The sequence below is a fragment of the Miniopterus natalensis genome, chromosome 10 (assembly GCF_054644295.1).
Source record: "Miniopterus natalensis isolate mMinNat1 chromosome 10, mMinNat1.hap1, whole genome shotgun sequence".
In the NCBI taxonomy this organism is placed as follows: domain Eukaryota; kingdom Metazoa; phylum Chordata; class Mammalia; order Chiroptera; family Miniopteridae; genus Miniopterus; species Miniopterus natalensis.
In genome coordinates, this window is record NC_142090.1 from 72,793,779 (window position 1) to 72,808,615 (window position 14,837).

Genomic DNA, 14,837 nt, shown 5'->3' on the forward strand with positions numbered 1-14,837 from the left:
ACAGAATTCTACTCTACAGGTCTACAGAGGTCCTTAAAAAGTTCATTGATGGTGTACAAAGGATTCCAGGGTGCTTACTTGCCCTGGGTCCCCTGGGAAAAGTCTACTTTGCTTCCCTTGAAAATCTTTTGTTTCATTCCCCACTTGGATTCTAAAAGGCAAATGCTGGGACCCAGTTTCACTAGAATACCACAGATATTTGGGTATTTTAAGAGTAAGAGGTTTAAAATGTGGAGTGGAGCTACAATTTCTGCTCACATCCTCTGAGCAATAGGGTACAAGGCCCCAACCTTGTGCAGAGTCCTTCTCATGATAAAAAGTGTTATTCTGGATATGTAGGTGTGTGGCCAAATGGTCACAATAGCATCTTCATGAGAAAATGACCTACAAAAGCCACCCCAACTTTCAAATTTGGACAGGTGAGTGGGGAGAGAATAGTAGGGACAATTACAATTGCTATCATAGTTAGCATTATCCAATATTATAATAGCTATGAAAATTTCAAATGTATAATTCTTATTTGAAATAGTATCAAAGGTACTATAAAAGAATTTTACTGTTAATATATAACTCCATACTCCAGAAAATTAACTGACAGAAGTTAGTCATTGCAAAAATTCAGAACCACTCCACTTAGTGAGCCTTCAGAGTTTTTAAAAGAATATACACGTCCAGATTTGTTGTGCATTTTATAAAAGTGTGGTACTCCTCCTGGCACTTAAAATTATAGACATCTACAGCTCTGATTCCATCTATGGTTAACAAGAAAAATATAACATGTTACATTTTTATTGTAAAATAAAAATCATTAAAAGATTTAGAACTAGAGGACTTAAAAAGTCAAGTGTTATTGACACTATTAAAAAATTAACTTGCCATTAAAACAATGAAGATTATAATGAGCTAGTATCTAACATATTTGATCTAGGGTTGTGAGACCACTGAAAACTCTAAATATTAGATAAGTGATTTGCCTGCACTTTGATATTCTCTTCTCAAACTTTATCACACGTAAAAATCACTCGAGGATCTTGCTAAAACGTAGATTATGATTCAGTAGATCTAGAATGACTAAAATTCTGCATTTTTAACAAGATGCCAGGTGATATCAATGTTACATACCAGTCCTCAGACCACATGAGTGGCAATGATCTAGAATAATACCAAAATCAGTTTCCATTATAGCAGTCACACATTAAGATCTCACTTCTCATTTGTGCCAGCTAATGTCTCCACAAACTTATTCTACAGTATTTCCCAAGCATCTTAACTTGCTTAAAATGCTGATCTTTTAAATTAGTTCTTAAGACTATTAATACTGCTAGTAGTTATGCCTAAGGGAAATTCTTTGCTAAAGAATTACAAAAAGACAACAGGAAATTCACAGTGACATTTTTACAAACATTTTAAATTGTACACAGGATTCCTATTAAATTAATACTATATCAGCTTTCACTGTCTGGTTGCCTTCTTTTCTTTTTTTTAACTTCAATTTATGTCAAGAGACCTTATTCCATTTCTGTTACTGGACTACAACAATCAAATTTACTTATGTGAAAAACCATTTTCTATTCAAGGTTAATGAATGAAAATGAGTTCATGCCTTTTGAATAATTAGATTTAAAATAGTAGCCAAAGCAGTTATGGTCAGGACTGCATTTATATTGTAAATGTGTTAGCACTCAACACACATTTTTCACATATTTAAGCTCTGCACAAGCAGGTATAAGAAGAAAACGAGCATTTTGTCTGTGTGACCCCAGCTAGGTAAGGAAGCCACTGTGTACCAACAGTCAAAGAGAACAGTGGACAGCTCCCAAGGCCTTCTTTCCCTGTCAGCTTACTCTCATCCTCAGTCTTGCTCTCTCTCTTACTCTGAATTATTACTTAAATATTCTTGACTTACAGGCAAACTCAACCATAGCTGAATGACCATCACTAGCAAACACCAAGCTTTCACATCCATTTAGAGGTCACATAGTTCTCTAAAGCTACATATGAGTTTGCTCAGCTTCTACTGTGTTGCCTTTTTTATTTTTTCATTGGGGGTAACTACCTCGATTATTCTTTCCATCATAACAAAAACATTAAAAAAACAGGCCTGTTCACAAAATAGAGAACACATTTTTTTCATATTTTATAATTTTAAATTTAAGAACACAAACATAAACCCTAAATTAGTTCATATGTAAATATCCTTTATCCATTTCACTCTTTATTTTTTTATGACATTTTTTAGATAAACAATTTACCTAAACTAACTTCCTTCATTTGCAGACAAACAATATGATTGACACTGGCATCTTGAGAGCTGTGCTGTAAGATTTACGATTTCCAGGAAGTCTTCAATGATGTGTGCTTTGAATTATAGGAATCTAAACTAACTAGGATTTCTGAAATCAAGCAGCAGGGTAAGTCAGCTATATGGTCTATTACATGAAATCGGAAGGGATTCATCTGCTCAATCCAGATCAAACACTTCAAAACAACACATCTACTAGCAAATTGACTTTTGACATAAAAATGTTCCAAAGATTGCAACAGAAATTCCTCTGCCCATCCCTTGGAATCATATAATAGTCTAGGTTCTAAGCCACCAAGCACTTTCAGTGCTTTATATAAATTGTTCTACTAATCTGAAAGATGGTCTAATTACAATCATTCACATCAGGCACTTTTCACATCATTTTTGTTTTTTCATGTGCCCGTTTTTCAAAACTGGCTGCTGCATAGCCAGCTGTACAATTCCTGGAGTTGCACCTCTGCTTCATCCTTTGAAAAACAGTTCCCATCCATGGAGATTTCCTTTTATTCCGAAGGCCTAACTTACATCTGCCAAAACAGGAGTTGCTGGGGAGGGGGCGGAAAACTCACAACCTCAGGAGATGTAACCAACCTGCCAAAATGTATCATCACACTGACAACCTCAGGGCAACAGAAACAAAGAAAAAAACACAACCAAAAAAATAACAAAACCATATTTCAACTTACTCAACCTAGACATCATTCCCTTGATAAAGCCTTCAGAACTTAAGACATTGGGGCTCCGTCAGGAACAGGGATGAAAGACCCTGCACACTTTCATAAAGAAGCAAAGCCACGTTTCTAGATTCACTGGTCACATGAGAAAACTCTTACAGATTAGTCTGTGGACAAAGTAATGCTAATACTAGGAGGTCTCTGCTGACCTGACTGGTGCTTCATTGGAAGTTCAGTCCTTTCAGAAACGTAAATAAGCTTCTCTTCTTGGAGACTACAAGCAGAAAACCTATTGGCATCTGTCCCACTCCCACAGCCAACAACAGAGGATGGGTTAGGTGGGACTGTGACACCACTAACTTGTTCAAAGGATTTACTAAACACAGTCGCAGCAGTCTTAGCCAAACCATGGCTGTTAGGTTTGGGCAGGGACTGGCTGGTTGTTAACGTCAGTCTCTTCAAAGAGAGAAGCTCAAGGTTCTCACTTTGGGCTCTCTGAGTTTGTTTTCGAGCAAAGTGATCTTTGCAAGACTCCCCTGTAGTTTCTTTTTCTTTTCCTCCAGTTTTGCTTCCTCCTGACCGTCTCTGAGTCTTTCCTACACTTGGCTTACTAGAATTGTGACTATTATTGTTTGATAATCCTGACTGGCTGGTACTAGATGCAGCCCTGGAATAAAATCCCTCGTCAGCTTCAGATATGTCCATCAGTTCTTCTTGACCAGTTAATTCTGTATTTCCTAAACAAAGAAATAAGAAAGATTAAGTATTTTCATTTTTTTCACGATTAATACCAAATCAATTACATTTTAGATAAATTAAACTTCAGCATAATTAGGTAAAGCAACTGGTTATAGACCAAAATCAAAGAATAAATCAAAACGGCCTATAAAATGCCAAAAAGAGTTCATTGTAATTAAATAACAGTAATTTAGAGTGTATGAAACAAAAAGCATGCCATAAACCACAGCCCACTGTGTTTTTAGAAAGAGTCTTCTTACTATCCATGCAAAAGGTCAGAAACAATCAGGAAAAATACCACACAGTACAACTAGGGCAAGCTCTTCTTGAGTAACGAAGCCGTAAAAAATCACAGCCCTTACCAAGGAACATTTTAAAAGGGTATTAAAATATTTTCAAAAATTTTAAAGGGCCCGGCCGGGCATGGCTCAGCGGTTGAGCGTCAACCTAGGATCCAGCCGATAGGGGTTTGATTCCCGGTCAGGGCACATGCCCGGGTTGCGGGCTGCAGCCGATCAATGACTCATCATTGCTGTTTCTATCTCTCTCTCTCCCTCTCCCTTCCTCTCTCTGAAATCAATAAAGATATATTAAAAATAAATAAAAAAATAAAAATACAAAAAATTTTAAAGGTTGTATACTATATTCTAGATTTTACAAAGATAAAAAGTAGACTGTAAGTATCACAAGTTCAAACTTGTTAAAATTCTATATACATTATCCTTCAGATCAAAGATGGCAAAAATACAAAGATGAAATAATTAACTTTTTGATCTCAAAACATAAGCAGAAAATCATTTTGGAAGCAATTTTCTGCCTCAGTTTTCATAACAATTTACTCAGAGACAACATAGGTATAGCCATTCCAAAGAGCATTAAGTGTCATTGAGAAATTACGGTGCATACTTCATGCATTTTGATTAGATGACATGCAAAATCTCTGTGACTGTGCAACTGCTGCGTAAGACATGCGGCGGGCCCTCTGCGGGAGGTACCTTGGCGAGCGGCTGCCCAGCGCCGGGCTAGCACTGCCCTCTGCCAGGGGAGTTTATCCCGTCCTCCAGCACTTTCCTCACAGATTTTTGCCTCCTGATCTCTGGCAAGCCTTTGCTTTCAGTTCTAGGATCTGTGGCTGCTTCCTGCACACCCTGTATATGCTGAGCGTCAATCTCTCCTAGTGCTCTGCCTTTTTCCCCATTCCCGGTTCTCTCTCCGGCCACATTTGTGACACTAATCTCAGGAATGACAAGGATGCCCAATTCAGTAGCATCACTATTGTTGTCAGGTTGCTCTAGAATTGAAGATGATAAGACAAAATGATGGCTGGAAACAAAACAAAACAGAAATGCAAAACAAGAAAAACAAAAGATCCAAAACAAAAACCGGACGACTGAACATTATAAATTAAGTCAAATATTTGCACTGCAGAAATTTCCATAATTTATAATACTGATGACACTGGAGACGACAGGGTCATATTCTTTCATTTTAAATGACAACGAAAAACTCAGAGAGCATCAACTCATGTTCTGCATTTTTTCACACACATATTTGACATGGACTATGAAACAGAAATTTTTTATAAATCAAAGTAGGATTTCCATTGTTTTAAGATAATAGTGTGACCATTTGAACTTATTTATAAAGCCTTAGGCAAATGTTCAAGGATATACAGCTAAAACTCTAGCTTTTGTCAACAAAAGGAAACAAGCTACTTAGGAATTCCCCTTTTTACACTTAAAATTCTGTTTCTTATTACATTGAGGCTGACTTAATAAATCACAATATTGAGGAAATGCTCATTCACTTATGATATCATGGTTAATAATGCTACAGGTATAGTTTTTGTCTCACATACCAATCATTTTGTATATTAGTAAATATTAATGCAGCTGTGATATAACTAAACAGCCCACTCCTTCAGACTCATACTAATTCCATAAATTTAGTCCATCTTGTAACAGTTCATTACTAAGCTGGAGAAAAATAAAAATGGATTTGGAAAAACAAGTTGTGTGTTGGTCCTTTATTCTGAAAATGGTCATTGTAATAAAAACAAAGGAATGGGCCTCCTAACTAGTTAATACTTGTAGACATTTTATTCTTTTTGTCTTACACTGGAAAGGCATGATTTTATTTAGAGTTGTTAAGGAAATATCTGTAAGAAATGGGAAAAAAATAACATGACTATATTTGCCATGGGCCAGTAATGAAAGTTAAAAGTTCAAAATAATGTAAGACTATGTAAAACATTTTATACTCTTAAAAAGCATAGACCACAAATCTGCTTGAGGGACATTACATATTACTTTCAAATGCTTTTCATGATTAGATCATAATGCTCTCGCTAATGGTGCTAAAGCATTTGAAACAGTAACATGTAGTAAAAGAATGGAGGCCAGACCCACAAACTCCCAAACTTTGGATCCCAACCTTTGCGGCACATTGGTATCAGCTGGGGATCCTGAAGAACTACTGATGCCTGGCTCTCACCCTAGGCATTCTGATTTAATTAGTATGACGTATGACCTGGGCACTGGGATTTTTAAAAGCTCCCAGGTACCTAATGTGCAGCAAAGTTTGGGAACCATGGTTCTATATGATTCTTTCAAATTTTGAAAACTTAAAACAAAAGTTGTTATGGATGCCCTGGGTACCCCATACCCAACACAATATGTATTTCTGGAGGTCCTCAAACCTTCATTTTGCCCTGGGCTTTTTGGCCAGTGTGCTGGTATAATTAGCCATTTGCTTAGTGCTTCAGAAAAATTTGACTGAAGTTTCCCTAAATGAAATTTTTATTTCCTAGACAGACGAAAGCATGTTGGTAAGGTAGCATCACTCTGCAGCTTCTAGGTACCCCTATAACACAGGCTTAATGAGACCAGAAAGTTCCAAGCCTATCCCATTGCTAACAGTTGTCTTCAAAGTGAGGGCAAGTAAAATCCTATCTATTAAAGGGACCATAAAGCCAAAAAATTATAAACGGTGGAAATTATCCAGACATAACAAAGCCAATGAATATTAATACAAAATTTTAAAAGTTATGCAGCCTGGCCGGGCACCGCTCAGTGGTTGAGCATCAACCTAGGATCCAGGAGCTCACAGTTTGATTCCTGGTCAGGGCACACGCCCGGGTTGCGGGCTCAATCCCGTTGGGGGCCTGCAGGAGGCAGCCGATCAATGACCCTCTCATCATTGATGTTTCTGTCTCTCTCCCTCTCCCTTCCTCTCTCTGAAATCAGTAACGATATTAAAAAAAAAAAAAAAAAAGCCCAGCCGGGTGTGGCTCAGTGGTTGAGCACTGACCTAGGATCCAGGCAATAGGGGTTCGATTCCCGGTCAGGGCACATGCCCGGGTTGCGGGCTTGATCAATGACTCATCATTGATGTTTCTATCTCTCTCCCTCCCCTCCTTTCCTCTCTCTGAAATCAATAAAGATATATTAAAAAATATATATATATATGCATAGGTGGCCTAACAGAACAGAAAATACTACTTACATTGAACGGCATCGAATAGTTTTTTGAGTGTGTTCACATATTATTCAATTATATTCTCAAAACAATGTGTTACAGTGAGCCTCTCAGGTAGGCAATTTGACTCACATTTACAGACAAGGAAGCTGAAGTTCAGAAAGAGCCACACGACTATTCAATGGGGAGCTAAACAGAAAAATCTTTTGACTTCAAATACTATAAATTCTAACTCTTCCATTCATTAAAATCAGTTCGAGTTAAATGTCCTCTGACATCTTTCAATTAGGTTTAACTTATTTGCTGGACTCCTAGTCACTTCACAGAAAGCAGGTAATTTACTTTGGCTAAACAGAAGGAAGAGCAAATAAACGTCTCTAAGAAAACCTGAGTCAGTCATAACTCTCAAGGTTAGTTTTTCTTAAGTTGCATTTATTTTTTAAAGGTGCTAATAAAATTATTAATTTAAAATGGTGAAAATTTAGAATTCTGCAAGCAAAACTATAAAATGACAATAATAATAATATAAAACAGCACTAGGATTAGCAACTGGATTACTAATCACATTTACTGTGATAGAGGTAAAGATCTGTAGCCCAAGAAGCCATGATATTAAAATTTTAAAACATGAAATTAGATGGCAAGTAGAAAAAATAAGATCATGTGTTTTTTCCACAAGCAAAATCTTTAACTAATTAATACATGCATGTTATCAGTTAAAAATGGCAAAAATTTTAACTGCTTATTAAATTCATAAAAAGAAAAGCAGGAAATTCTGTACAGAGCTAGAAAGAACAGAAATTTAATTCTCAGGAAAATTACAGAGTAAAGAAAGATAATTATGCAATTCCAATAAGCATGTTACATTATCTTATCTTGCCCTCCATTATTTCTCCAACATCTTCCCCTAAATAGCTCTGTGACCCAATCCCCACTACACCCACCTTCTTACTGGTCTTACTGTTCCCTACGCCTGGAATGCTCCTCCCATAGAACTACATGGCTCATCTCCTTACTTCTCCTTCGGGGTTTTTCTCAAAAGTTTCCTTCTCAGTGAAGCTCTCCCTGATCATATGCCCCATATTTCATGTGCCCTCCTCCCCACTTCTTAGCACTTAATCACTCTCTAACCTACAATTATTTATCTATCTTATCCACTGTATGTAAATTCCATGAGGGCAGGGATTGTTGCCTGGTCACTGCTGTATACCCAGTACCTGGGAAAGTACTTTGCACATAGTAGGCGCCCAATAAATATTTGTTTGATGAATTGAATGAATTTCCTGTTATGAGGTGAAATTATTATTAAATAAAACATGTAGAAGACATGAGAAAGGCAGGCTAGGAATGTGTTACTTAAATTTAGAAAAGGAAAAATAATATACAGCTTATGCTAATAAGAATTTTTTAGCTGACAGAGAAAGGCAACGGCTCTTTGCTTTAGAAAAGTGAAGTAGCCACCTCTAAATATTGGTTTAGTAAAATGCTTAGTAACATCAAAAAGATTTTTAAAAATCTATAGTTCTTTTATTATGTCATCCATAGGATCACATACATAGCTAAAAAGAGCAGTTAATCCTTTCTTTAAGAATATTATAGAAATGTCTTAAGGGAATATAAATGCATAAGAAAACAGAATCTGTTTAAAATCCCAGAGCTTAAAAAATCTATGCAAAAGGTGTCATGATTGTTCTATCCCTATAAGCGCAATATACTTACATTTGACTTCAAATAACTCGGAAAGTTCAAAACAGATCCACAGAGAAACTTCTCAGAGAATATTTTATTTGTATAAATAAAATATATATAGGTAGCTTTCTCTCCACATACAGAAAGGAGGAGAGTTAAAGAATACTTTTAGTAGACATTTCCAAATTGGTTCTCAAAGGCACTCAAATAATTTCTCCCTACAAAATTTCTTCTGGCTTTGAGGGCGGGGAAAGGTGAAACAAATTGCAAATATTATTAAAACTGATCATGAAAAGCTGTGATTTCTCCCATGTGTAATTTTATAATCCCAAACATCCACTCCATTTTATAACTAATGAAACTCTTTATCCCAGCTTTAGCTTTTATATTTTAAAGGCTGCCTTGCTTACTAAAAGTAATTTAAATTAAGAACCAATTTATTCATACAATTCACACAGCTCTGCACTCAGACTACTTTATGAGCCTTACGTAATCTGGTTATGACCCAAAGCACTTATAAAATTTATTTGCAAAAATAAAATAAGCTGAAGCTTGAAAAAATCCACACCTTAAATGTCTACATCGTACAGTTTTGACATTATTAAAAGTATTTTAGAGTAAACTCCAAATAAATTCATATACATTTATTTATAGGATATATTTAAAATGCCATAAAATATCTAAACAACTTCATAACCTTTAATCCAGTCAGTTTATGTTTATAATTTATTCTGTTCAATGGAATAAAAATGCTATCTATATTCATTTAGTTATTCATTGCAGTCTTATCTATAATAGCAAAAAATTAGAAAAAAATTATTTAACATATTAAAAGAATAGTTAAGTAAATGATGGAGTATCAACTCAATGTGGTATTATGTAGCCATTAAAATAATTGGAGTTACTAGGACTCGGGAAAATGTTTGAAGATGTTAACTGAACAAAGCAAAATGTTAAAAATAATAATTTTTTTAAATTTAAAAAGACCACAATTATGAAAAACATATACACATATGAAAAAATTGTAAAATCATAACTCTTTAAATACTGGGATTATAAGTGAATACCCTTCAGCCCAGTTTGCTATCATGTTGTTATACTGTTTTCAACACGAGAAAAGGAGGAACACACTGCTCAGTCTATATTATAAATGTATCATTCATTCACCCATCATGCACTCAACTACTATTTATTGAGCACCTACTATGTGCCGGACATTGTTTTAGGCTCTGAGGACACAATGGTCAACCAGATAAAGACCCTGCCCTCACAGAGTTTACTCTGTAGAATAGGGATTAAGTAAATAAGACTATTTTAGGTAGTGGAAACAGCGCAGCAATGAAGAAAATGAGAATAATGGGAGAGTAAGCAGGGCACTAGGGGAGAAAGTCTACTTTAGATGGGTGGTCTGGGAAGCTCTCTGTGAGGGAAGGATATTTGAGCTGGTATCTGAATGATGGTACACAAAATATGGAGGAAGAGTTCAATCTGGCACCTTTAAAAAAAAAAATTCATCTTTATTGTTGCAAGCATTACAGATATCCCCTTTTCCCCCCATTGACCCCCTTCCACCCCTCCCCCGAGGCCTTCATTTAAATTTCAGCTCAAATACCCCAAATGGCTAGTACAAAGCCCCAAAGGCAGAAATGGCTTAGTATGTTGAAGGGTTAGAAGGAAGAGTGAGAGTGGTCTTCAAATTAGGTAAAAGCAGTGGTAGGTAAGACATCATATCACTGGGGCCACCTATGCCATAGTACAGAGCTTAGATATCGTTCTGATTACAATGGGCAGCCACTGACAGGTACACAGATAAACTATTTGCATACTTTATTAGCATTTTTTAATCAGCAGAAGTCATATTTGTGTAAGACAAAATAATGAGCATGAAATGTGTCCTAGGTTAGAAAGAAAAACACTAACAATTCACAGCCTAGGTTAGTAATTTGCAAGGCATATTAAAGGAAAGTGAACCTGCCATAGAAACATAGAATAAGGTCCTGGCAGTTAAAGGACCACACTCTGGCTCCTGAAGCCAGAAGTAGACTTTCCAAATACGAAAGGGGCAACACATAGGAAATGCAGCCTGGACCAGAATGACTAGTTTATAGACACACTGGTTAGGAGCTATTAGAGCTATTACCAGTTTCCTTAATAAAGAAGAGTCAAGTCTTATTTTTTTTTATTTTTTATTTATCTTAGAGGAAGGAAGGGGGGGAGAGAGAGAGGGAGAGAGAGAGGGAGAGAGAGAGAGAAACATCGAAGTGAGAGAAAAACATTCATCAGTGGACTCCTGCACACGCTCGGACCCGGGAATCACATCTGCGACCTTTTGGTGTACAGGATGACGCTCCAACCAACTGGGCCAGGGCAAGAGTCAAGTCCTTAGCTTTTGTTGCGTATATACTAAATGATACAATTCTCCTTACTGAGGTGGACTCGGTCACTTTCAATAACTTCTTTTGTCATCTTTATTAAGTCTCAAGTTAAAAAAAAAAAAATCCCTTCGAGAATTGCAACGTGGATGCTGCTGGATCAGGTGAATCCTTCATGATGATTAAAGATCCTCATGACCAGACAGACCAAAAACAGGTAAGCAATAGCTATTACAAAACTATCTATAAAAGCTTATTTCTTCCTCTGCGTGCAGTGTGCAACACCTGTTCCTAAAAAGGGGGTTGGAAGGGTGGTGTGGTGCTCAATAATAAGTAGCAGTAAATGTAGACCAATAATTTACAAACAAGTGTGTTTGCCTAAGAGCAATAATTCTAAAATACCTTACTTCTCTGTATAGATTATTTTACTTTTACCCAGAAATAAACTAAGATTTTTTTGTACTCTTCTAAAGTTGGCTGAGCCAGGATTCTTTCCTCTTTAAACCTAATGTTCATGTGTAGATTGTAGCCGCATGATATTTTAGCTCTTTAGTTAATATTTCCCTTTCTTTTAGTCATCTCCTATTTCCTAATATTTTATTTTATCCTTCGTGAGTATAAAGTTCCATATCAAGAATGCCCATTAAAGTTCATGCAATGCTAACTTTGGCCAGAAGGAAATGCTTATTTTTGGTCTAAATGTTTTATCCTCTATATTGGGAAAGGAAAATTTGTTCCTCAAATAGCATTTTAGAGTCTGAAAATAATGGGGCTTCTCAAATTACACTAAAAACACTTATACCTTTTTATAAAACTGCTAGTTTCCCCCCCCTAAATTTCCTTAATAAGTATAGACAACTTTTAAGTTAAAAACATAAACATTATACATTTCTAATTGCAGAAGTAAAATTCCAATAGCCAATTTTTTAACGTTTGCTACTTTGATCACTTCTGCATTTTTCAAAATGCTTTTTATAACCATTAGCAACTTTGTTTCCACTAAATGCTTTTCTCATAAAGTGATAGAAAGTCAGATTCACAAAATAAATGTTCTATCTCAAGGCTTATGGATATCTAGAAAGATATTGCAGTATCTAGAAAGAAGACTACTTTAAATGTTTTGAAACATTTATAAGTAATAATATTTAAAATACTTAACTGAAATACACTTCTTATAATTATTCAGATGTGTTCAACAGTTAGAAAGTTAGTAATGTCCTGTTTCATCAATGTTATTATACAACAGAAATTTAACATTTTCTAAATTGACAAGCAGTTTTTTAAAAATTATTTTCCAAAATGAACTGCTACTTTTTATTGTTCCTTTTCTTTTCTCATCTAATAAGTTAGTACTAAACCACTGAACAAATTGAAATAAATCACATTTTTTGTCATTTTTAAAAGACATAATCACAGGACTCTGAATTTTGTTACACTCATTTATTTTTATTTAAACACCTTGGCATCATTTAAATAGAAACTTCATACTGAAAATGCAATAAAACTGCTGTAACAACACGAAACCTCACTTATGTAAATTGTAAAATTCACTTATGTAAATTGTATTTTGTTTGATTTTTCACTAAAATATTCCATGTAATTAACTACTCTAAAATTCCCACGGTACTTATTTTGTATTACTGTTAGAGAACTTAAAAATATATATAGTTTTATTTTCAATTCCTTTTTCACTACTTAAAACTTTGTACTCTTGGATCCCCTAAATCAAAATAATGAAATGCAATGTTATCAAAATAATGTGCCAGGCCCCAATGTAGGACAAAATTGAAAGGATCTAGTTTACAAATATTGCTTTTATTACTGATACCTACCGGTTGCAAACGGTTGTAGTGCTTTAAAGCGTGCTAAGTGCTTTTCACTTCCTTGTCTCATTAGCTCACAAATGCACAGGTGGAAAGAATGGTGAGCAGTAACACAGAACTGGGGTTTCACCAGATAAGCCTTTTTATTAACTAGTTGGCAAAAGCTAAAGCACTCATTATTTGCAATCATAACTTAATTAGGGACTTTTATAGAATGAAGAGGTGGTATTTCAACAACTATTTTAAAAGGAGGAATGCTGGCCCTGGCCGGGTGGCCCAGTTGGTCGGAGCATCGTCCCATGCACCAAAGGCTTCGGGTTCTATCCTGGTCAGGGCACGTACCCACATTGTCGGTTTGATCCCTGGTTGGGGCACAATGTTCTCATGTTCTCTCTCTCCCACTTCCTCTCTCTCTAAAATCAATAAACATATCCTTGGGTGAGGATAAAAAAATTAAAATAAAAAAAGGAGGAAAGTTGGTTACATTATTCCACGTATAGATAATTTTTTTAAAATTAGAAGAGTGAGTCATGGCCATGGTAAAGTGGACAAAAAAGTAGCAATTAAATTTGCTCTGGAAGAGGAGAGGAAATGGAAAAGCTTAAGGAAACAGATATAGATTATATAAGAGAATCTTGAAGTGGTAAGGAAAAAAATCAATAAAAATATATTTAAAAAACATAAATGTGGTACATACACAATGGAATATTATTCAGCCATAAAAAATAAGGAAAGGAAATCCTATCATTTGTGATGACATGGATAGACCTTGAGGGAATTATGCTAAGTAAAATAAGTCAGACAGAGAAAGATAAATACCATATGATCTCACTTATATGTGAAATCTAAACAAATAAAAAAACCAAACTCATAGATACAGAGAACAGACTGGTGATTGGGGAGCACTGGGGGGGGTGGGGGGAATATGGGTGAAAGTGGTCTACTGGTCAATAAAGTAAAAACCTCCAGTTATTAAAAAAAAAAAAAAAAAGTAAGTCCTGGTGATGTAATGCAGGTGGCATGGTGACTGTAAGTTAATAAAACAGTATTTTATACTTGCAAGTTGCTAAGAGAATAGATCTGAAAATTCTCATCACAAGAAAAAAACATTTGTGAGTATGTGTGGCAATGGATGTTAACTAGATGTGCTGTGGTGATCATTTTGCAATATATACATATATTGAATCATCACATTGCACACTTTGAATTAACATAATTTTACATGCCAAATATATCTCAATTTTAAAAAAACATAAATAAAAGAGAAAAAGGGGGAAAGGAGGCCCAATGGCTTTCTTCTTTCCCAGCACTGGCAGTAACAAAGAAAGAGGCAAGGAGAAAAAGAAAAAGAATATTCCTTAAAGTTCATGCAGCTTCTCCCTCCTTCTTCCCCAATCGTAATTATCATGGGCTTCAAGTTGTATATTCCATGTTCCTACTGTGTGATATAGTTGGAGTCTGGGAAGAAATCCCTCCTCCTGGGAGGTTTGGTGTGGTAAGGGAGTAGTAGAGATATAAGTGGAATAAGAAACACATTAGCGTTCCATCAAATAAACTCTAAATGTGTTTTCACACAGTCATAAACTAACCTACAGTCAATAGCCATCTGCTTCAGAAACATTGTGGGTCACTCCGGAATCTATAAGCCCTTTAGCATTGTTTCTGCAAAAATTAATGTATTATTTCTATATTTCAGAACTATAGCAATGATACCTTATCTTCCCCGTAAGAAGCCAGTGTCAGCTAAAGAGCTCAGAGC

The 14,837-nt window shown here is 35.5% G+C and overlaps 1 protein-coding gene across 3 annotated transcripts in view; it reads right to left on the bottom strand.

The window, feature by feature from the left end:
• Positions 1 to 1,084: 1,084 nt before the first annotated feature.
• HYCC1 (hyccin PI4KA lipid kinase complex subunit 1) overlaps positions 1,085 to 14,837 on the bottom strand; it is a 56,655-nt gene continuing 42,902 nt past the window's right edge. For 2 of the 3 annotated variants that reach the window (XM_016217024.2, XM_087821204.1), the window contains exon 11: positions 1,085 to 3,716. In XM_016217024.2, coding sequence (XP_016072510.1) covers positions 3,142 to 3,716 — 575 coding nt within the window. In that variant the 3' untranslated portion in view covers positions 1,085 to 3,141. Of the gene's footprint in view, positions 3,717 to 4,712; positions 5,009 to 14,837 lie in introns of all 3 variants that reach the window. The other variant, XM_016217025.2, reaches the window with a different exon arrangement.